At 32.2% G+C, this 20,418-nt stretch overlaps 2 protein-coding genes across 4 annotated transcripts in view; one reads left to right on the top strand and one right to left on the bottom strand.

The window, feature by feature from the left end:
* Positions 1-254: 254 nt before the first annotated feature.
* LOC129312500 (uncharacterized) lies at positions 255-8,144 on the bottom strand. 3 transcript variants are annotated; one of them, XR_008593597.1, is made up of 6 exons: positions 8,034-8,086; positions 7,861-7,943; positions 5,493-6,088; positions 3,126-3,301; positions 2,192-3,034; positions 255-1,140 (listed from the first exon to the last, which is right to left on the bottom strand). XR_008593597.1 is itself a non-coding variant. In XM_054955147.1 (5 exons), exons 2-5 carry the CDS (start codon positions 7,886-7,888, stop codon positions 2,572-2,574), a joined length of 1,263 nt encoding a protein of 420 aa, XP_054811122.1. In that variant the 5' UTR covers positions 7,889-7,943; positions 8,098-8,144; the 3' UTR covers positions 2,122-2,571. The 3 variants fall into 3 exon arrangements, 2 of the variants coding, with proteins under 2 accessions (XP_054811122.1, XP_054811121.1); XM_054955147.1 differs by lacking the exons at positions 255-1,140; positions 8,034-8,086 and adding an exon at positions 8,098-8,144 and having other exon boundaries at positions 2,122-3,034; XM_054955146.1 differs by lacking the exon at positions 255-1,140 and having other exon boundaries at positions 2,122-3,034.
* Positions 8,145-14,658: 6,514 nt separating this feature from the next.
* LOC129313680 (DNA-directed RNA polymerase I subunit 2) overlaps positions 14,659-20,418 on the top strand; it is a 32,881-nt gene continuing 27,121 nt past the window's right edge. Inside the window, 13 exon segments of the mRNA XM_054956984.1 lie at positions 14,659-14,840; positions 14,941-15,083; positions 15,300-15,384; positions 15,472-15,532; positions 15,535-15,590; positions 16,487-16,566; positions 17,138-17,208; positions 17,720-17,783; positions 19,434-19,511; positions 19,605-19,650; positions 19,824-20,004; positions 20,085-20,137; positions 20,242-20,315. Of these exon segments, the coding sequence (XP_054812959.1) occupies positions 14,820-14,840; positions 14,941-15,083; positions 15,300-15,384; positions 15,472-15,532; positions 15,535-15,590; positions 16,487-16,566; positions 17,138-17,208; positions 17,720-17,783; positions 19,434-19,511; positions 19,605-19,650; positions 19,824-20,004; positions 20,085-20,137; positions 20,242-20,315 (1,013 nt within the window). The 5' untranslated portion in view covers positions 14,659-14,819.

Here is a 20,418-nt window from a genome sequence, read left to right as displayed (position 1 = left end):
AGAATCACCTGAGCAGTTGTGCCTGTCTTTACAATAAAATTATGATATTTGCAAATTCTGATCAGATGGTTCGTTTAAATTTTGAAATTGAATATTTCGGCAATTTTTTTTTTTTGGTTTTTACCAACAAGATTTCAGCAAGTTTGATTCATACAAATTTTGCATGTAGTTCCACTTGGGTTGTCAAAACTATAACTATTATCCTCCCCTTTTTCTTCACTTGGTTTTCATAAATATAAGCTTTTGGAATCAAATAAAACAATGAATCTCTGACGCAGGTGTTACTGATTCTTTCCAATTTTACAAGGATGTTTAAAGGGTTATTATGCAATTTAAATTTTAAACTACAGATTCTAAACCTGCATTTGATATATTTTAAATCCTGACTAATTAAATCTGTTAAATTGAAGCTCACGTCTGATACTTTTAAATAAAGCAGAGAGCCCAGTGGGGTCCATTTCTTCTTCTCCATTCATGGCTCATCCACGTCACAGGCATTCCTCCACCATCAGACCTTTTGCGAGACCTGATCAATGGTAACGGCTACGGTGGAGTGGTGGATGAACTCCGGTTGAGAAAGCCGTGAAGCTATGATCCTTAGAGAGAGAGAATCAAGTCCGAGACCAGCTCCGGTGGGACTTTCCGGTGGAAGGTGAGCTGGTTTTCTCAAGCAGCAACCCTTCCCAGCCCGCCGAACAGAGCGCAAGCGCAGTTGATACCCCAGCTATACTTCCCCCAACAATCACGACCTTTGGCTTTCGATCGCCAGCCATCTTTTCTATTTTCACTTCCAAGCAAAACTTAGCACCAGATTAGAGCAACTGAGAGGAGATTGATGTTTTCGTATCAGCAAAAGGTGATGAAGCACAGACCTGACCAAGAGAAAGGCTCGAGGATGATCCAAACCCACCACCAATGGCGTTGTTCCTCTTATCATTGAGCATGTTTCTCAAAGGCATAGATTTTGCATGGTTAAAATGCAGAAGTGATAAGCCCTGAGCGAGCTCTCGATCTCGAACCGCTCCACTGTTACAAGTTTTCTTCTCTTCCTTTTTAGTCCACGTGTCAGCCATTAATCTACCGCATGCTTACATGGAGATTCCACATCATTCACCGTAAGCCCCATCATCAATTTTTAAACTGCGTTAGAGGAGAGGGATTAATAGGGCTTACATTTGAAATGCGAGGGCCCAATTAAAACAATTGAATATCTAATTAAAAATTGGTGTAAATTATATGGACTTGCAGACATGTTTTCCCTTTTATTTTTGTCAACTTATATATTTAAAATTTAAAAAATTACCATATAGATTAGTTTATATAAGTGACTCTTAAAGTTATATACTTCATAAATAAGTTTATTTATATTTAATATTATTTTTGTCAACTAGTATATTATAATTATCATTTAAAAACTTAAATGACTCTTGAACAACATTTATATGAAAGAGGGATATTTTAGTCCAAAATATATAATTTTACAATTACTTAATAATTGGATAGATAGAAATAAAATCTCTAAAATAAAGCACAGGTATATGTTAAGTAAATTTTGATTTACAAGGAGGTTTATAAAAGTTTTATAAACAAAGGAGAGATCTTCATAATTAAGGTAAAATAAATAAGTTGGTGTATTTTAATCCAAAGGAAAAAAAAAAAAAGAATGATTGCATTAGAAACACAACATTGATTAAATTCTATAATCTTTTTAAAAAAATCAATTGAAGCCCTTAACTTTTTTTTTTTTTTTTTTGAATAAGTGCAGGAAACTTCGTTCAAAAGAAATAAACTCGAACACAGACAAACCTAAAAAACAAGGAACGAAAAAATAGAAACTAAACCTACAAACCACCCAATAGGAACTACATATTTGGTGGCAAATCAAAAAAGTTTAACTCATATTACATAAAATGACATGACTAGTCAGCTATCCTATTATCCTCCCTATTCATAAAATAAAAATTTACAGTCCAATTTTTACACAAATGTCTCCTAATAGCACTTAACTGGTTACGTACTTCAAAAAAGCCTATAACTCATTTTCCTTTGATAAATAAAAAGCAAATGGTTTAACGATGCAGCAATGAAGCAGAAAACTTAGATTAGTATGAACCACTAGAATGCAGGAAACGAGCCACAGGCAGAACATAGATATAGCCATTAGAGCAAGGAAACAAATAGTCCTTCCTACCTCATTATTATTCAAGATAACTTAGCCCGCCTGAGCATTCACTCAAAAGCATCACCCTAACTACCCATTCCAGATTTGTTCTCCAGTCAACAAGTCAGCTTTACAGGTTGAGCCTCCCCACCCCACCAAACCCTCCTCTCTTCACAACACTACTACAATGTCTTAAGCAGACACTCGATTAAGCATAATATATGAGCCAAATACTTCTGTCTATATTACTGATGAAGCAGAAACCTCACCAAGCAAACCAGGCATACATGCTTGCACCAGGAGACAACCCTGCTTTCGTCATCCACCAATCCACTTTCTTTTTCATTTTTTTTTTATAACACAGAACATATAAGAAAACTTAGGATTTGACTACCATTGATCAGATTCAGTTAGGCAGCAGAAGCCCATTCAAAGTATTGGCAGCGAGCACCTCGAGTAGCAGTCCAATTTCCACAGCCAAAGAAATGGCTCCCTTGCTTGGGTCCTGGCTTCCTGACCATTCCCTTACTGCTTTTCACTCCACAGTAGCAGTGAGGATGATACTGAAACATTTGAGTGTTAATATGCATGTCCTTTGTTTTCTTGGGGTATTGAGGGGCAAAGTTGAGTTGCTCCGGAGACAGCTTCGACATATAAGATTGATCAGCAGTCTGCCACATTATAGAATTTGTGATAGAAAATTTGAAGCCCCGGCGCATAAGAAGTGCCAGCAGGCGAGCAGTATTTTTGGCATCATCCAAGCCACAGTGAGCACGGCCCTGCCAGGCCAAACCTGCCATCTCAACAGCCTCCTTTAGATTGCACCTCGCAGGACCAAATACCTCACGGAATGGAATCTTCAAGTTGATCCATCTGGTTAATCAATGGAAAAATAAGAGTAAGTTGAAAATAAAATGTAGAAAAATATGAAAGACATGAATGAATTCTATACTGCAGACAGTACCTATTAAAATAAGGAGGCTTCCGTATGTTCTTGAACCGGCATTCAGATTCTAGCATCACCCGACAGTCCCAGTTAGACCATGTAACCACAGCAAAGTTAGTGTTCTTTATTCCTTTCTTCTCGAGCCATTTGTCATGCCTAAGGAGGGCCTCACTCAATGTAACACCTCTGTCCACCTGAACCAACATGGTAACAGTATTAACAATCTAAACGCCACAGACCAGAATAAACAGAACCAAAAAGTGAGAAAGCTAAAGATAGATGAGATTCAATAAGGATCAACTTATGGCCGTGTTCCAGATGGGATTTACATATAAAACCAGGGTCTTCCCAAAACAAAATTATTCATATTCAAGTATAACATCAATCCTCATTGTTTGTCCAACCTTGTGTTGTGTGCGTCAGTTTAGCTTTTATTCAAACCATTCAATTCATAGTATAGATTGTTGATAACAAAGCAAGTTCGTATTTTGTTTTTTGTTTTTTTTGGGACAAAGCACGTTCGTATTTAGCAACACTGAAACCATAAAACACCTTATAGAAATTCTCTTGCCCACTCATCTTCAAGTTATTCAAATATTTTCCCCAGGACAAATCACATCAAGTCATTAGCACAAAATTAAACCACAAGGAACCAAAAAGAAAAATTCAGAATCTTCCATTAAATTTCCTCATGGATGAATCCCTCATTCTGTTTCATAAAAGAATTCATAGAAAAGTTTTGTCTGGAAAGCAATACTTATAGGACAAATACAAATGACATATTGCCGGGTCAATGGCTCCATGTAACTCTTCCTTGTGATATATGTGTAATGTGCAGATCTAGTTTAAAAACACAGGCACAATTATATCTCATCTGTCCAGCTTAAAGTAAATGTGTTATCTTTGATATATATATTCTCCTCATAAAGTTCAACGGGTTTGGTAACAAAAAGAAAACTTAGTGGCAATAGTTATTCAGGGATTCTCTGATTTTCCAGCTTGAAAAAGAATGTCTACATCTTCAAGGACATATCCTTGCCTTTACATATGTCATGGGATAGAATCATGCATACGGCTCTACTTACAGGTGCTCTGCATTTGGGATATTATTGTTTTATTTTCCCCTTTTTTTGACGTTTTAAAAGTAAAGGCCCTAGAGTTATTCTCCATCCTCAAAACCAAACAGGTCCAAGTCTTTTAGGAATTAGGATTTTATTACTTTCTGTTTTCAGTTTGTCTTGTCTATCTTGTTTTGATGATATTCTCTAACAAGTTGTATTTTCTTCAGTCTAATAAACCTTCTTCTTTTAATATAGCCATATGAATCAGAGGTGCAACTTGTCATGCTACCCAATCATTCTATGCCTACGTAAAACAACTTTATTCACTGCACATCAGGCAGCCTCAAAATGCATGCTAAATTTGCAAAAGAAGTTCTAGGGAAGTCTTGGCATTTATAAAAGGAAGTAAGAGGTCCTCACTCCTCAAGTCTACAACAACAACAACAACAAGCCTTATCCCACTAGGTGGGGTCGGCTATATAGATTATACGACATTATTGTACTCTCTAATTTACCAAGCTTTTAGAAATGTTATTAAATAAGAAGTCTCAGTCAACAACTTTTAAAAGTGTTCTCTTTGGCCTTTCTTTACACCATTGTCACTCCTCAGGTTTAAAAAAAGATGATTCACTAAAAACAATAGACACAAACATCTGCAATGGCAAGTAATCCAATTACCAAGTTAATATCTAATCAAGTACGGTTCATCTCTCCACTTCCCAAATGCCCCTCCACAGCCCCCCCCTCCTGATTACACATACATAGAAGGTTAGGAGTAAAGAAGCAGTGAATGCAAAAACATGTGAAGCAACCTCAGCAATATTCCGATAAAAAAAAAATTAAAATTAGAAAAATACTAGGTATAAAACACATTTTGATCTGCTGTAGTAACAATCAATATTGTACAAATTCCATCATCTAAGCTAAACAGTACGTAAGGGAAAACATGCCAAATTACCCGCTATTACAGTTGCTTTACTATTGAACTCCTGTCTAATACATTTTTTCCTTGACATCTCTTTCCACTTTCCCATTAATTACTTCATTATCCAGCCAAAAAAGTGCCCACCACCAACTAATAATTGGTAAATTTTCGGTTTTCAATTGATCAAGATTTTCATCATTGTTTACAGTACCAACCAGATGCTCACAGTTTACAGATAGGCATGATTCATTATAGAAATTTGCATTACAAGTATCCAAGGGAATTAGGGTTGGTTAAGTAACAAGGGACAAAATCATAAGAGTCAAAAACAACAACTGGAAAAATAGCATATGATGGCTTGTTGAGATCTTATGTACCATTTTCCTTCTTGTAACACACCTGAATTTGCTGGATACCAGTCAGATCCTTGCAGAAATCACTCAGAAGCTGATTGCAGGTGGGCCTCACATACGTCTGAAAACATGCTTCCAGCTGGCCAGTCACACTGCTCACTATGACAGATGGAAACTCGATAATTTCTTGAGGGTGAGGATTTTTATCCTTGTCACAGGTAGCCTCAAAGTCTATGACCACAAAATACTGAAATTCTTGATATTGAAATTCATGAGGGTGACCTGGAGCGTACATGTTGATAGGAACAAACTGAAACTGACCCTCGACAGGGAATGGGTAAAAATGCCCTTCAAAAGCATTCATTTGGCATTGCAGCACCTTTTGTGAGTTAAAATGATAGTTTGACCAGGCATTGTAATCATGGTGATAATTATGTTTGTTGTGAAATTCATTGGAAGGCTCAAGAAGCTCATTAGTGATTGGGTAGTCAGGTTCAGCAACATCCCTAGCCTGATGGGTAACAGGCTCATTTTTAAGCTCCATAAAACCATCCTTAGGACTTCCATTATATCGTAAATTGCAAGGGAATCCCTTGCACTGGAGGCATTTCAAAGGTGCCTCACAGATCTTTTGCATATTTTCTGCAAGAAAAAAAAGCAGATTATAGCATGAATTGGTGAGAATAAGCCATGACATGTCGTTCTTAAAAAATAGCATGTTCCACACTCAGAATTTGAATTGAGAAAACAGTTCGCACAACCAGGAATATACACTAAGATAATTATAATTCATGTTTTCATACACACAAATTTTGCAAAGCTTAAAACAATAAATATTTGTCAGTTTCTTGTGCAGAAAATGGTGCAGCTTGATATTAACTTAATGACTAGGCACTAATTTTTCCTACGGCTAAAAACCAAAAACTCATTAACAAGAAAATTCTTTCAACCAAAAAAGAAAGAAAGAAAGAAAGAAAGAAAGAAAATTCCAAAATCTAAGACATGTATTTTTCAAGGCTGCATTAACATAGTTTTTCTTACTGCTTTCCTGTATTTCAATATACAGCAACAAATTTGCGAACATATAACTCAAATACTGAAAAGACTTCAATCTTTAGCTACTTCTATAGCTTCCCAATTACATGCATTAGATAGTAGGTACAAGACTAACTCCGACACAACAGAAAAAGAGAATCAAATATAAACAAGCCACACTCACATGAGGTAAAGCAAATATCTGATTAAAAAAAAACACAAAAAGGAAATAGTTATGAAAACTACAAATCAACTATGAATTCCAGAGATGGAGGCTTATTCACAAGAAGCCAATGGAAGAGAGTTCTGATAATCCATATTTGAGATATGGATACCAAAAAGATAAGTTTAGGAATTCACTAGAGTCAAATTACAACAAAGAATTACATTTATGTAAGGGATGATGGCATGAGTGCGAGAGACAGTAGAACGGAGGATATAGCTCTAGATAGAATCAAGCAACCGCAATCTGCAAACCAAATGTTCCCACTTCCAATTTTGGCACTTCCCATTAACCAGTATATTCTATAAAGAATTCCTATTGCTGTATACAGTTAACGAGTTTCAATGAACATGATACATGTATATGCATATATGTGTCTGTGTTTGTGTATTTGCATATCAGTGTCTTTACAAAGAATATTAAGACAAAAGTAGTTGGTCTTTTGCATGCCACGAAGAACACTTTAGTTTGAATGTCACTGATCAAATTAATGAACTATATTCCAACATAACCTTCTCAATTTGAACTTATAGGCAGTGGGGAATTTCAATGCATAACAGTTGATTCCAAACATTCCATCTGTCAAACTTCCCCAAATCAAAATTAATCAGAAGCTTAGGAAATTTATTATCCCTTCACCTCTAAACTCCCCTGGGGAGAATCATACTCTGTTCTGCATCACATGTTCAATCCAACAATGCCTTGATCTCCTAATTCTTACTCTTACCTTATAATTTTCACACTCCCCCATATCCATTCCCATGATCCTACCATGTTAATTCCGAGCATTACCGTCAGGGTCCAAAAAATCTTCGAGTTATTATTCCCCAACCGAAACGCCACTGACTACAGAAATTAAAGTCAAACCGGATAAAAAAAATCACCCATTTGAACCCAACGTTCATAAAACCCTCTTTCACATTGTATTAAACTAAAAAAAACCCGTGATCAAATCTAATTGAACCACCGCTCAGCAAGTAGATAATAACCGAGAAGTTAAAACAGCCAAAGGGAAAGAAGCAAGTCGAGGATACAATGAATACGCAGAAAATTCAGAAGCCACCAAATAATTAACGGCAATCAAACTGAAGCGAAAATCCAACTGCATTAGATCAATGAAACCGACAAAAACGAATTAGAAGCATCAAGCAGCCACCTTTAGTTTCATGGGCCATCATGATCATCAATATAGTTGTGATCCACAAGCGAGTACATCAGATCCTCCTACAAAATTCTCGCCTGCACAAAAATAAATCCAAGTTGAGCAAAAATTACAAATTTCCAGAACAACACTAAACCGTCACAAAATCAAAGCGCGAGGAGGGAAACCTGGTGTGGTTATAGAGAGAGAGAGAGAGAGAGAGAGAGAGAGAGAGGTGGTTTAAGGAATTACCTACAGGATATATATACAAGAAGAAGACTTGAAGTTGTTTCCCAGAATTTTAGAATTGAAGGAAAGTGTTGGGAAAGACTGGGCTCCACGAAATAGTTAAAAATAAATAAATAATAATAAAAATAATAAGAAGTAGAGCTATTAAAAAACGGAACTCCATGATCGAGAAGTACACGTGCTCAAAGCAGAGTGGGACGTTACAAGTAACTGAGCAATAGTCATCTCGGATTTAAGATATTTTTTTGTGCACGGTAATTCAGTCCAACTGTCAGAAAATTATTATTAAATTGAAATTATGGAAGTGAATGGTTTTTAAATAATTGTGGATAATTAATTAATTATTAATTTTAAATAAACTGATAAAACCCCTCCTCTCCAAGCAAGGGGAGCATGTTGATGATATAAGAATAACTTATTACTTATATATATTATATAATACTTATTATTAATTATTAATAACTTAATTAACTTTGAATTAATTTAATTATTTTTTCAAATAGTTAAATAATTTAAGATAGTGAAAATGACAATAAAATCTTTTTAAATTATATAAATGATAATGTGATCTCTCAAAATACCATAATTCTACTGAAATTTTTAAGATCTTTTATATCAATAAGTTATAAAGTGAAAATATTATTTTATTTTATTAAAAATAATAAATCTCAATCACAATTTTATTTAAAAAATAATAAATTTTATTTTGTGAGTTGCAAGAATTGAATAATAAATTATAATTTATTAAATGTAATTTTTTTATTAAAAAATAAATTTTTAAAATAACAAACTCTAATCATAACTTTTATTTTATGAATTACAAAACTTGAATAAAAAATAAAAACTTGTTAAATATAATTTTTATTATTAAAAAATAAGTTCTCAAAATAACAAGCCCCAATCACAACTTTTATTTAAGAAATAATAATTTTTATTTCAAAAATTACAAGAAGTAAATAAGAAATTATAACTTATCAATAAAGATAAAATAATTTTTTTAATTTAAGATTTATTAACACAAAAGTTGAGAGAGTGATTTTACTGAATTTATGGCATTTTAATATATCAAATTATTATTTGTATAATTGAGGAAATTTTATTGTTATTATTTTCTTTAAGATGCAGCCTTAAACGTTTAGAATAGAAACAATTTGGTTTTTGTGTTGCATAAAGTTAAAAAGATAAGATGCATGCCGGCCCAACTTAACTTCATAACTTAACTTCTTAAATAAAAAAAGAAAGGAAGATAAGAGTTTATAATTAATTTTCTATTATTTATATTATTTTCTCATTATTATGAGTTTAAATTACTAATTAATTAATTTTATTACTAATTAGTGTGGGTTTCATGTGTAAATAGAGTTTTAGAAATAAATGTGATTGCTCATAACTTACAAATAATATAACTTACTAAAAATAAACATGAACATGATAACATGAAATAAATAATTTTTTGGGAGAAATATGTGTTATTTTTTATCAATATAATGAAATTTCAACTTTTGTTATTAATGCTAACTATAAATATGATAATATGTAAAATTAGATAATTAAACATTGACAATTTTTATGTGTTGAATAACAAGTTTACTCTTTTTGCTGGCAAACGTATAACAAATTCAATCAGTTAAAAAAAAAAATCAGTTTCTTCGAAAACAGTTAACTCTTTGGCTGCGATATATAAAATTTAAAATCAAGTATGAGACTTTATTATTTTAAATATATTTTAGAAAGTTTTAGAAAATTTCTTTTTCACAAAATTCAAATTCAGGAAAGAAACCGAACGATAAAGAATGAGGAAATGTAAAATATAGAAATCGCAAGGGAAATTTTTTGCGAATTATTTATTGAGCTTAAAAAAGAGGAAAGAAAAATAAAATAATCTATCCATCTATCCACTCTTTTTAAGTTTTATCAAATCACATCAAATCTCCAACCAAAAAAAAAAAAAAAAAAAGAATCACATCAAAATCTGACGTTAATTGCTGGCGTGATTATTTTCCCGCTCTCTTACGTTGACGTCTTTGACTTCGATGGCCTCCTTTTGCATGCATGCTTTCAATCAAGTTCTTCCTACTGAACAATGCTTGTCAACTATGGAGTATTATTTTTTAAAATTTTTAGTAGGAAAATAAGAGTTTTATAAAAAAAAAAGGCCTAACTATACTTAAAATTTAATAATTTAATTGGTTGTTGTTAATTACATATTCTTAATTATCAAAACCTAAAAGGATGCTTGTTTATGTGAGACCAACACTTATATAATTAAATTTGTGCTATTAATATTAGTTATAATCACTTGTTAATTTTAAATGAATTATTATTAATTACATATGGTTATTTGTATCTTAACTTAAATAGATGCTTGTTTATACAGAATCAATACTTGTACAATTAAATAAATACTATCAATTGTAGTCACTTATTAATTTTGAATGAATGGATTGTAAAACTATAACAACTTAAATTTAATTTCAAATTAAAGGTGGCTGAGGATTTCAATTGTGTGACATGAAGATGTCAATTTAATTTATACTAATAATTTAGATTACTTGTTCCAATCTTATAAAAAAATTTAGTCTTATTTACAAGTCATATCATTAAATTCTCATTATATTTTTTTCTTTTACTTTCTGTTAAATGTTAGCAAGGAAAAATGTCTATATTTAATTTGATAAAGTTAAAAACTTATTAAAGTTTTAGACAGAATCAATGAGTTTTAAAATTTGATAATATTTTTATATTATATATAGATATATAAATCCATTCATATGTTTGAAAAATTTCATGCTAAATTTGTTAAAATCATTTTTTGTAAGAAAAAAAATCTCTAATGATGAACTCCTCAAAATTTCAATTTTTAAAAAAAAACTATCGCCATATAGATTATTTTAAATATAACTAAATTAATATGATGTGTCAATGATAATGTATTTAATTTTCTGAAATTTATTTTTGCCACAAATAGTCCCTCTTGGAATTTGGATTTGATGTATTGATAAAAAATGGATTAGATGCAAATTACCTTCTTAAGCCATGCACACAAATGTTGTTACAAAATGTTATACATTTGTTTATGAGATAACATATTAATTAATTTTAAATTTAAGAAGTAAAAGATACCAACAACATTGAGTCTAGTAAACGAAGTTAGTCTCTCACAATATAACTAACTAATATTTAAATTTTTATTGAACGAAGTGCTCAAATTTAGTATCTAATCATGCTTCAAACTGATGAATTACATCAATACTCAATAAAAAAAAAGATAATCCCGTTTGAAATATGCTCATGCAATAAATGTGACTGCTTAACTTTGATATCTCTCACGAAAAATATTTAAATCTTACTTTATTATATTGTTATAGGCTAGGCGCCTTTTCATTAACTAGATCTAATATCAACCAATAACTTGTTTTAGTTAATAAAAATAAAAAAAATATAATATTTGATTTCTATAATTTTATCAGTTTTCATTGTATTTTTGTTTTAGGAAAATACAAATGTAATGAAATGATATGTTGAGTTTGAATCATACTATCAAAATGGGGATTTTATTGATCAATATCAATACTAATACTAATATGTGAGGGAAAATACAAATACAATGAAAATATATGATGAGTTTGAATCATACCATCAAAGTGGTTATTTTAGTGATCAATATCAATACTAATCCTAATATGTAAATATTTATTAAAAAACATTAATTGTTTAAACCGTGAAACTTGTCATCGTTCACTATGAGTCATTGGAAATACAGTCAACCTCAAACTATTCCTGTGCCACAAAATAAGTCCTTAGAGCCTCATGGAAGACTAAATGCGATTCACACAAAGATTGATGTTGTGAAATATCAAAGAAATATCTACGCGCATGTTGGCTGTCGTGCTTGTTCTCACTACACGACAAAACGTCAATATATGTCACTTTAGGCTACAAGCATTTCTTCCAAAATCCAAGCCGAGATTTAATGATAGGCAAAAAAAAAAAAAAATTGATTTGCGGGCTAAAATTGCTGAGAGTTTTTCATCACTTAAATAAATAATTGAAAGCTTCTTTTGTTACACAAATCTTATCCTATAAAATGTCATTCTCCTCACTCATGTTTAGTTGTTTTTGTACAAGAGACTTGTTTGGTTGTACAAGAGACTGTTTGGTTGGAAGAAGTTTTGAAGAAGATAAATAATTATGCTACTCACTTTAAATCCAATAATATTTTTACCAAATATTTCTGTTTTGATAATAGTGTCAAATCTCAATTTATACAAGTTAAATAAGATTTAAGTAAAGTAACATGCTCACTTAAATAATTCATAATCGATTGTGATACTTTGATTATTTAAGTTATAGAGAGACTCACAATCCACTAGACTCCTATAGTTTTTAAAGAGTTTAGAGATAATAGAAATAATAGAAACCTTATTGTAATGTATTAGTTATTGACTAATTGCATTATATGGATCACATCAATAACCATCTTAATTAATTAAATAAATAATAAAATCCTACATTATCTTTAATTAAATTGGTTAAGATGTAGAGAATAACTGACAGTTACATGATTGTAGGTTAGGCCTCTGTTCATTGGGCTGATTTTTTGTGATTCATTTATCACGATCATACAAGATCATAAAGATTAATCTTTCTAGTCTTATTAATTAATGTTAATCCTTAAATATTTATAAATATTGTAACAAATAGTTGTTGGTATGACAATTTTATTAGCATGATAATATATTACGACGAGGTGATATTATTGTTTTTTTTTTGTTTTTGATGATGAGAGTTTATTTATTACTTTTTTGCAGTTGGTTTTTTATAAAATGGTGATTTTATTGTTTAATACTTGAAAGCATATTGCTTCACATAACGTTGGATCCCAACAGTCAATTTCCTAATTTTTTAAGTTGATTTTCTTAAAAATATTTAAAAATTATTAATATTTTAGTTTTAGTTTATATTTAGTATTTCTCTTTACATTATTTTTAATCTTATAAAGAAATATTTTTTAAGAAGATTTGATTTAGTCAAAATTTTAAAATTTGATTCCCTGTGAAGGGTATTTACATATCTTTCTTAAATTTTTTCTTTATAATGTAAAATTTAATTTAAAATAATTTTTTAAGGAACGTTAATATATGCATCCCTGTGGGTATATATACATGTACTCTATAAAAATTTTGAACGAAAATAAAAAAAGGCAAATGCATTAATGCAAGAAAAAAAAGGTGTTTGTTGTTGCCTTTAATGATAAGGGTTATAGTTTTTATTATTTTAATTTATATTTAAACAAAAAAAAAAGGTGGTTGTTGTTGCCTTATTATGATAAGGGTTATAGTTTTATATTTTAATTTATTTAAACAAATAATATAAATAAACTTCATTCCTATCTACATGAGTATTCTACCAAACCAATACATAGTTATCATCATTTCCTTCCTTTTTCTTTTATATCATTCCTTTCTCTTCTCTCTTATCTCTTTTTTATTAACCAAGCGTAACTTCGGAGTTTGAATTTTAATCTTTTATATGTGACAATTTAGTTGAAAAAGATATGCCTATTATTTTCAATACCTCAGAGAATATATTGTATGTTTAGATCGGGAGCCTACTCCTTCTACTTACAAAAAAAAGTGATTTATGTTTCTATTATTCATCTAAGTTATAAATAATAAACTTCCTTAGTCTAGTCCCATTATTAAAAATAAATATATCTTTTGGTGAATATTAAGAGTGAATAGATTAATTTAAAAATATTTCTATAAATAAAATGTCTAACAAGGTTAAGCACCAGGTTTAAAAGAATAATTTATGTCCTATCATCAACAAGCGTTAATCTTACTAGAAAGGAGTATGATGCTTAGGCAAAATATATATATATATATATATATAAATGCAGAAAATATTTTTGAAAATACTTTATTCTAATTAGATTCCATTAGCTTGAATCTACCCAATTAGATAAGCCTGTGTATTAGATTCCATAATGCTTGAATCTAACCAAATAGATAAGCATTGTGTGTGTCTATATATATAACTATTTATAAAGTTGGCAAAAGAGAAGAGACGAACAACTATTTATATCTATCCTCTTTTTTTGTTATGAAAAACAATAAAAAAAAAGAAATTGAATGAAACATTTCATTATTTATCATGTTTTAATTGAAACTTAATAATCATAATAATTTTCTAAATATCTATTATTAGTTATTTAAAAATGCATTTAAAATGTTTAATTTTATTTTTAAAAATAAAATTTGATATTTTAAGAAATTAAAAACTGGGAATTTTAGATAATTTAATAAATTAAGATTTCAGCTTTCCAGCTCTCTGTTGATCATATATAGCTTCCATATCATGTCTTTGGTCAAAAATTCTTCGGACAATGCACTCAAAGTTTTCCTGTTGAAGAGACAAGGCCTATATGATTGGCCCATTTTGAGCCCAAAATAGTAATATGGGCTTATAGTAACGGCTAATTTTGGCCCATTATTACTCTCAACCAAAAATTAATTCAAAAAAAGGAAAGCGAACGAAGACATAATTTCATAAACCCCTCCTCCCCCCTAACCACCTTCACTTCTCCATGCTCCTCTTCACCGTCGTCGCCTCCTTCCATCAATTTTTGTTTTGTTTCTCATATTCTCAATTCAATCACTAGGCACGTACGTAATACAATCTCTTCCCTATATTTCTTCTAGAGTCTTGCCATAAGAGTGAAGATGGTGGTTAAACCAGGTGAGGTTCAGGATTATGAGGCCTCTCCGGGAGCTCTTCAGACCCCATATAGAGTCGTTCGATACATGGTGGAAGCTGGATTGGATATTATGTTCCCCAGGTGAGGTTCAGGATTATGAGCCTCTCCGGGAGCTCTTCAGACCCCATATAGAGTCGTTCGATTACATGGTGGAAGCTGGATTGGATATTATGTTCCAACATATCAAATCTGTAGAAGTTTCTGACGAATTTACAAAGAAGAAGCTGAGGAATATCCTTTCCTGTGTTCTTTTAAAATTACTTTTCAGCTCCAAGCTCGTTGATTTATTCAACTTACATGTTGCAAAATAGTTTTTTTGATGTCGCTTTTTCTGTTCCGTCTCTTGGCATTTCCCGCTTGAATCATTGTATGTTAAATTTGATATTTGTAAATATTTTTTCGGTGAGGCAATTGGTGTTTTCCCCCCCCCCCTTAACTTGTATCTTACTTGGGTGAGTAATCCGGAAGTATACCCTCCTAAAAAGGACCGGTCGGCGAAGACAATTGGTGAGGCTCTGCTTCCATTCGAGGTGAGTTTCACAATTTTATGTTGGCTCACAATGATTTTTGTTCTCTTTTTCATCGTTGGTTGTTGTACTTGGTGTTATTTTGTTCAGTGTAGGCAGGCAAAAATTTCATATACAGGAAAATTCAGCGCCGATGTATGCTTCCAATACGATGGGGGGCTATCATAAGAGAGAAATTTAATTTTGGGTATCTTCCCATAATGCTACAGGTTGGTGTATTTATTTTTCCCCACCTAAATGATAAATTTGTTTTCTTAATTTTATATAATTTACTTATTACCTAGTGATTTTTAACTGGTTCTGGAGAAGCTTATTGTATCTATCCATCTAGTGCATGTTGCCTTCCGGATTTTCCCTTCTGTTTTTGTGTGATTGTGTTTTGCTTTAACTTTTCCTCAGTGAAGGTATTTGTGGATTTCCGGAAATAATAATGATGTGGCAATACAAAGTTTGTTAGTTTTGGTGCTTTCAAAAGAATTTTTTCCCCTTTTACATTGTATTGTATTTTGATATCCATGCATTCCTGTTATAACAACAAGAAGCTTTATCCTACTAGCTGTCATTGATTACATGGTCTATCAGTAATTAAATTTTTAGAGTATCATTTATTATGACATCCCTTTCGTGCTTTATCAACAGCTAACTTTTTCAGATATATCATTCATCATGGGATCCCATTTGATAAAGTGTCTTTCTTGCCTTCTTGGTCTCCTTCTACATCTTTTATAGGTTAAAACATCTACTCTACTCGATTCTCTCCTCTAGTGTCTCTAGTGGCTTTCTTTGCACATGTCCAAAGCTCCTTATTCAATTTTCGTCATACACGATTATTATGGAACTTGTTATATTTCCTATGTTTTGTTCCATGTAAAGCCAATCTATGTTTTATTCTGACTAAAACTGCCAAAAATATTACCCTAATGTTCTTACTATGACTTAGTCTTTATGACGATGTCTGCATCTAATGATTGCAATTGTGTAAATTTTTGTTGAAGTTTCAGGTGTGTAGGAAAAATGACTGAATTTTGTCTGCAAATAGCCTAGCTTTTTAAGTATGATGCATACTTCTTTCACTTGCAATTGATGAAAGTTGCATGTTGTGCAGTCAAAACTATGCCACTTGAGAGGTGCTAATCCCCAAAAACTTGTGTCCTACAAGGAAGATCATCTGAAATGGGGGGGTAGGTGGTTTCAATTCCTTTTTCATATTGCTAAATTTATGCATGGTGTTGATTTATCTTGATGCTGCAGTGCCAGCTAATGGAGCGATCTTATGCTTCTTGTTATTAGTTTCTGTTGGTATTTCAAATGTCTATTAATACACACATCATGCATTCACTTTATGCTCATTTGATGTCTCAACACGCATCATATCATTTGCTGGGGTTTGAAGGGCTGCAGGTGAAGTCATGGAACCAAAATTATTCACTATAATCAGATGCTTAATTAGCCCCATTATTCATCTTGTTGATGGGTCTTCTCTTTATTGTCTTGATTCCTTGGCGTTGGGGTTTGCTTAGTATATAGAAATATAAAAATTTAGATAGAACCTTGTAAATACATCATCACACCAAATGGCTTTCATATTAATATGGTCAATGTCATAATTCATATATTTGTGCGGTTGTGGACACCATTGCAATTGAGAATCTCAATTCTCTTGTGCTGTTGCTTGTTCTGATTTCAACACCACAAATAATTAGTTTGATTGTCTTATGGGATGACATTGGCTTTATCTCTTGCATTTTCTTTTCAGTTACTTCATTTTGAATGGCATTGAGAGAGTTGCTCGATTGTTAATTTTGCCAAAGAGGAATTATGTAAGCAGTCCTTTTTTTCTTTTTCTTTTTGCATTGATTAACAGTAATCAAGCTGGAGCAAGTGTGCTTCTTTCCTTTTATATTTGTTATATGTCCAGATTATATACTCATGGCTTCTCTTTGTTACAATGTGCATGGTTCAAGGGATTTAATACTTCTGATGTGCAAAGTGGTTGGAGAGCTTCCTTTGTTTATTACTTTTTATTTAGGACTTTCGTTGATTTGTTCTGAGACTATTTTTCTTTATATGAGGATTTGTTATCCTCCAACTTTTTTTCGTCTCTTCTCTTCTTAGTAATAAGACTTCTATATAAAAAATTATGGTACTTCTGCTGGATCATGTAACTAGATACTAAACTTTGAAGCATAGTTGATGATATTCATATTGTTTCATTGGTGGCGCTGGTGTGAATACTAGCTTCTGTTGTGTAATCACAGTCTTCTCCATTTTCATTATTTTTCCTCTCTGGTTCCTATAAATTTCTTTGTGTGGTTTCCTGAACTTTCCAGCCAATGAGTATGGTGCGGGAGTTCATTCAGTGATCGGCGGGAAGGATATTCTGATAAAGCAGTTGTAATAAGGTTTGTTTTAGTCTGAATCAGTACTATCTCAGATTATTTCACTATCATGAATAGTACCTTGCTGTTTAAATTATATTTATGAGATGTTTTGGGACTTTTTTAGAGCTTGTTGAGAAATTCATGTATAAATCTGATGTCTTTATAAATTTTAAATGAGAGAGTACGAAGAAAGAAGGGGAGCAAAACTGCCAGAGACCAGTGCAGTGTCATTGGCTCTAATATTTGTTGACAAAACCAATATAAGTAGATACAATCAGATAAGAGTATAGGCCCATTAATACTTTATGTCCAAAGAGTTGAAAGGAAGAGCATTGGGCCAAACTGGTCAAAGTCTGATAGAAGAGAAAATGAGGGGAATTGATGTTTTGTTGTTTGGAGGGGCGAGAAGATAGTCTAGTGAATAATGAATTCATGAGTGCTTATGATTGGCAAGAAGGGTGAAAAATTGTGTACTGACTTGTGGGAGAGACTAGCCTCTCAAAAGGTGGTATGAGTGCGCGCGCTAGTGTCCCCCCCTTTGTCTTCCTAGCGATCTGTTTGCTTTTCTTCTGAGACTAACACTAGCAGATTCTATGTTCTAAAGAATATATATCAGTGAAGAGTTTCATTATTTGATATCAGAGTGCAATCTGATTTTGGATGAGCTTAAAGATGATGTTGATAAAGCTCAATTACTAGTGAAACAAATCACTGATAAATCCAGAAGAGATCTACATTTTGATGTAGGTATTTTCTTTTTTTTCTTTTTTTTGAATGACATAGGCAAGCCGAGGCTTGAGAATGGAATACAATTACAAAAGATTAACCACTAGAGCATAAGCTCTTTTCCCTGTTAAAAATAGCCTGACAATTTAAGGGAACCTCTGTGAGTAACCGGAGTCCTTGCTCCTTAGTATGCGCGTCTCTTGCCATTAAGTCAGCACAGCCAATCAAGTTCCATCCTGTGAAAATCACTTTGACCTCATCCAATTGGCACAGATAATTTCGTATCTGGTATACTGTTGGCATGAGAGGGTGATGTGGAGCCCATTCCCTCATGATCCATATCCTATCATTTGAAAGGATTGATAAGGTGGTTTATAAACTTCAACTTCCTGAAGATTTACCCATTCATCCAGTTTTTCATGTTTCTCAACTAAAGGAAAAAAGTCCTTGAACCAGACTTTCCATAGCCACCGACTTTTTTTCTTGCAGCGGATCTGGAGCTCTGGGTTCAACATGCTTCTATTAAGCAAATCAGAACCCTCACTGATGACTTTAGTGGCAAGGTTTACCTGATCATGATTGTGGGTTTATGCCCATTAATACTTATGTCCAAAGAGGAATGAAGAGAGGATTGGGCCACCAAACTGGCCCAAGTCTGATAGAAGGAGCAAATGAGGGAAATTAACAGTTTGTTTGTTAGAGGAGAGAGAAGATACTCTGGTGAATAATGAATATAGGGGTGAGAAGGTAACAGATTGGGTTCTTTTTCTTGGATTTTCCCTTTTATGTTCTTAGTCATTAGTGTGCTTTTCTTCTAAGGCCCAACTCTAGCAGATTTTCTGGTTTGACTGAATATAATTCTAGTGGAAAGTTTCATTACATATTTAAATATTTTGACTTAATTATTTTTGATTTCTTTTTGACTACTATATTTAAAATGTCCAGGTGTGTAAGAGCAGATCAATCGTCAGTGAGTGTTAGATTGTACTACCTTCGAAGTGGGAGTGCTAGAGTAGGTTTCTGGTAAGAAGCATGATGTTAACTTAGCAGAAAGAAGAGAAATGCTTGTGGTTGGCGAAGTAACTATTCATGTATCTACATGATATAATATTGCAGGTTAAAAGGAAGGGAGTTCTTGCTTCCTGTGGGCATTGTTTTAAAGGTAAGTCATGATGAGTTTTATTCTATTTAACTATAACAAGGTTTGGCACATTTGATTTTTATCTGTAGGTGCGTTAAATATCATACTTCCTTCTTTCTATTTTTCCCCACATGTCATTCTGGCTGTGTAAAGATTCTTTTATAATGCATTTAATTATTATTGCCACTTGCCAGGCTCTTGTTGACACCACTGACCATGAAATTTATGTCAATTTGACTTGCTACTACAATGAGAAGCATGGAAAAGGAAAGGGTGCTGTTGCAACCCAACTTGTTTGCGAAAGGGCAAAAATAATTTTAGATGAAGTTCGAGATTTGGTTCTGTTTACTCGTCTTCAATGTCTAGAATATATGGGTACATATTATAGCATTCTTGAAGATCATACTGTTGTATGCCTTGTATAATCTGTACTAACTTCTTCCTTCTATAATCAGGAGAGCACTTCCAACCTCTTATGCATGGTTTTGAGCATGACAGTTATTCAGTTGTAAGTTGTGTTTTCTCATTATTCACATTATTATGTTGAAGAAAGCACTTATCAGTCTATATGTCTTTCTCTGTGTCTTCCTAATGCTTAAATATCCTTGCTAGGTGGCTGAAACTGTTATCAAAGACCATATTTTTGTTCATCTGGACAACAATTTTGACAAATTCAACCTGCTTATGTCAGTCACCATCTATTCTCTTATCCTCCACAATCAGATTAAATCTCTAATTTTTTTTTTCGTGCATATAATATTCTTCAGTGGAAGTTCTATATACTGTTTC

This window comes from Prosopis cineraria, unplaced genomic scaffold (assembly GCF_029017545.1).
Source record: "Prosopis cineraria cultivar Desert tree isolate PC_DT_omini unplaced genomic scaffold, ASM2901754v1 PC6, whole genome shotgun sequence".
NCBI classification, from domain to species: domain Eukaryota; kingdom Viridiplantae; phylum Streptophyta; class Magnoliopsida; order Fabales; family Fabaceae; genus Prosopis; species Prosopis cineraria.
Note: the sequence above shows the minus strand (reverse complement) of the source record. Positions and strands in the feature narration are given on the sequence as shown.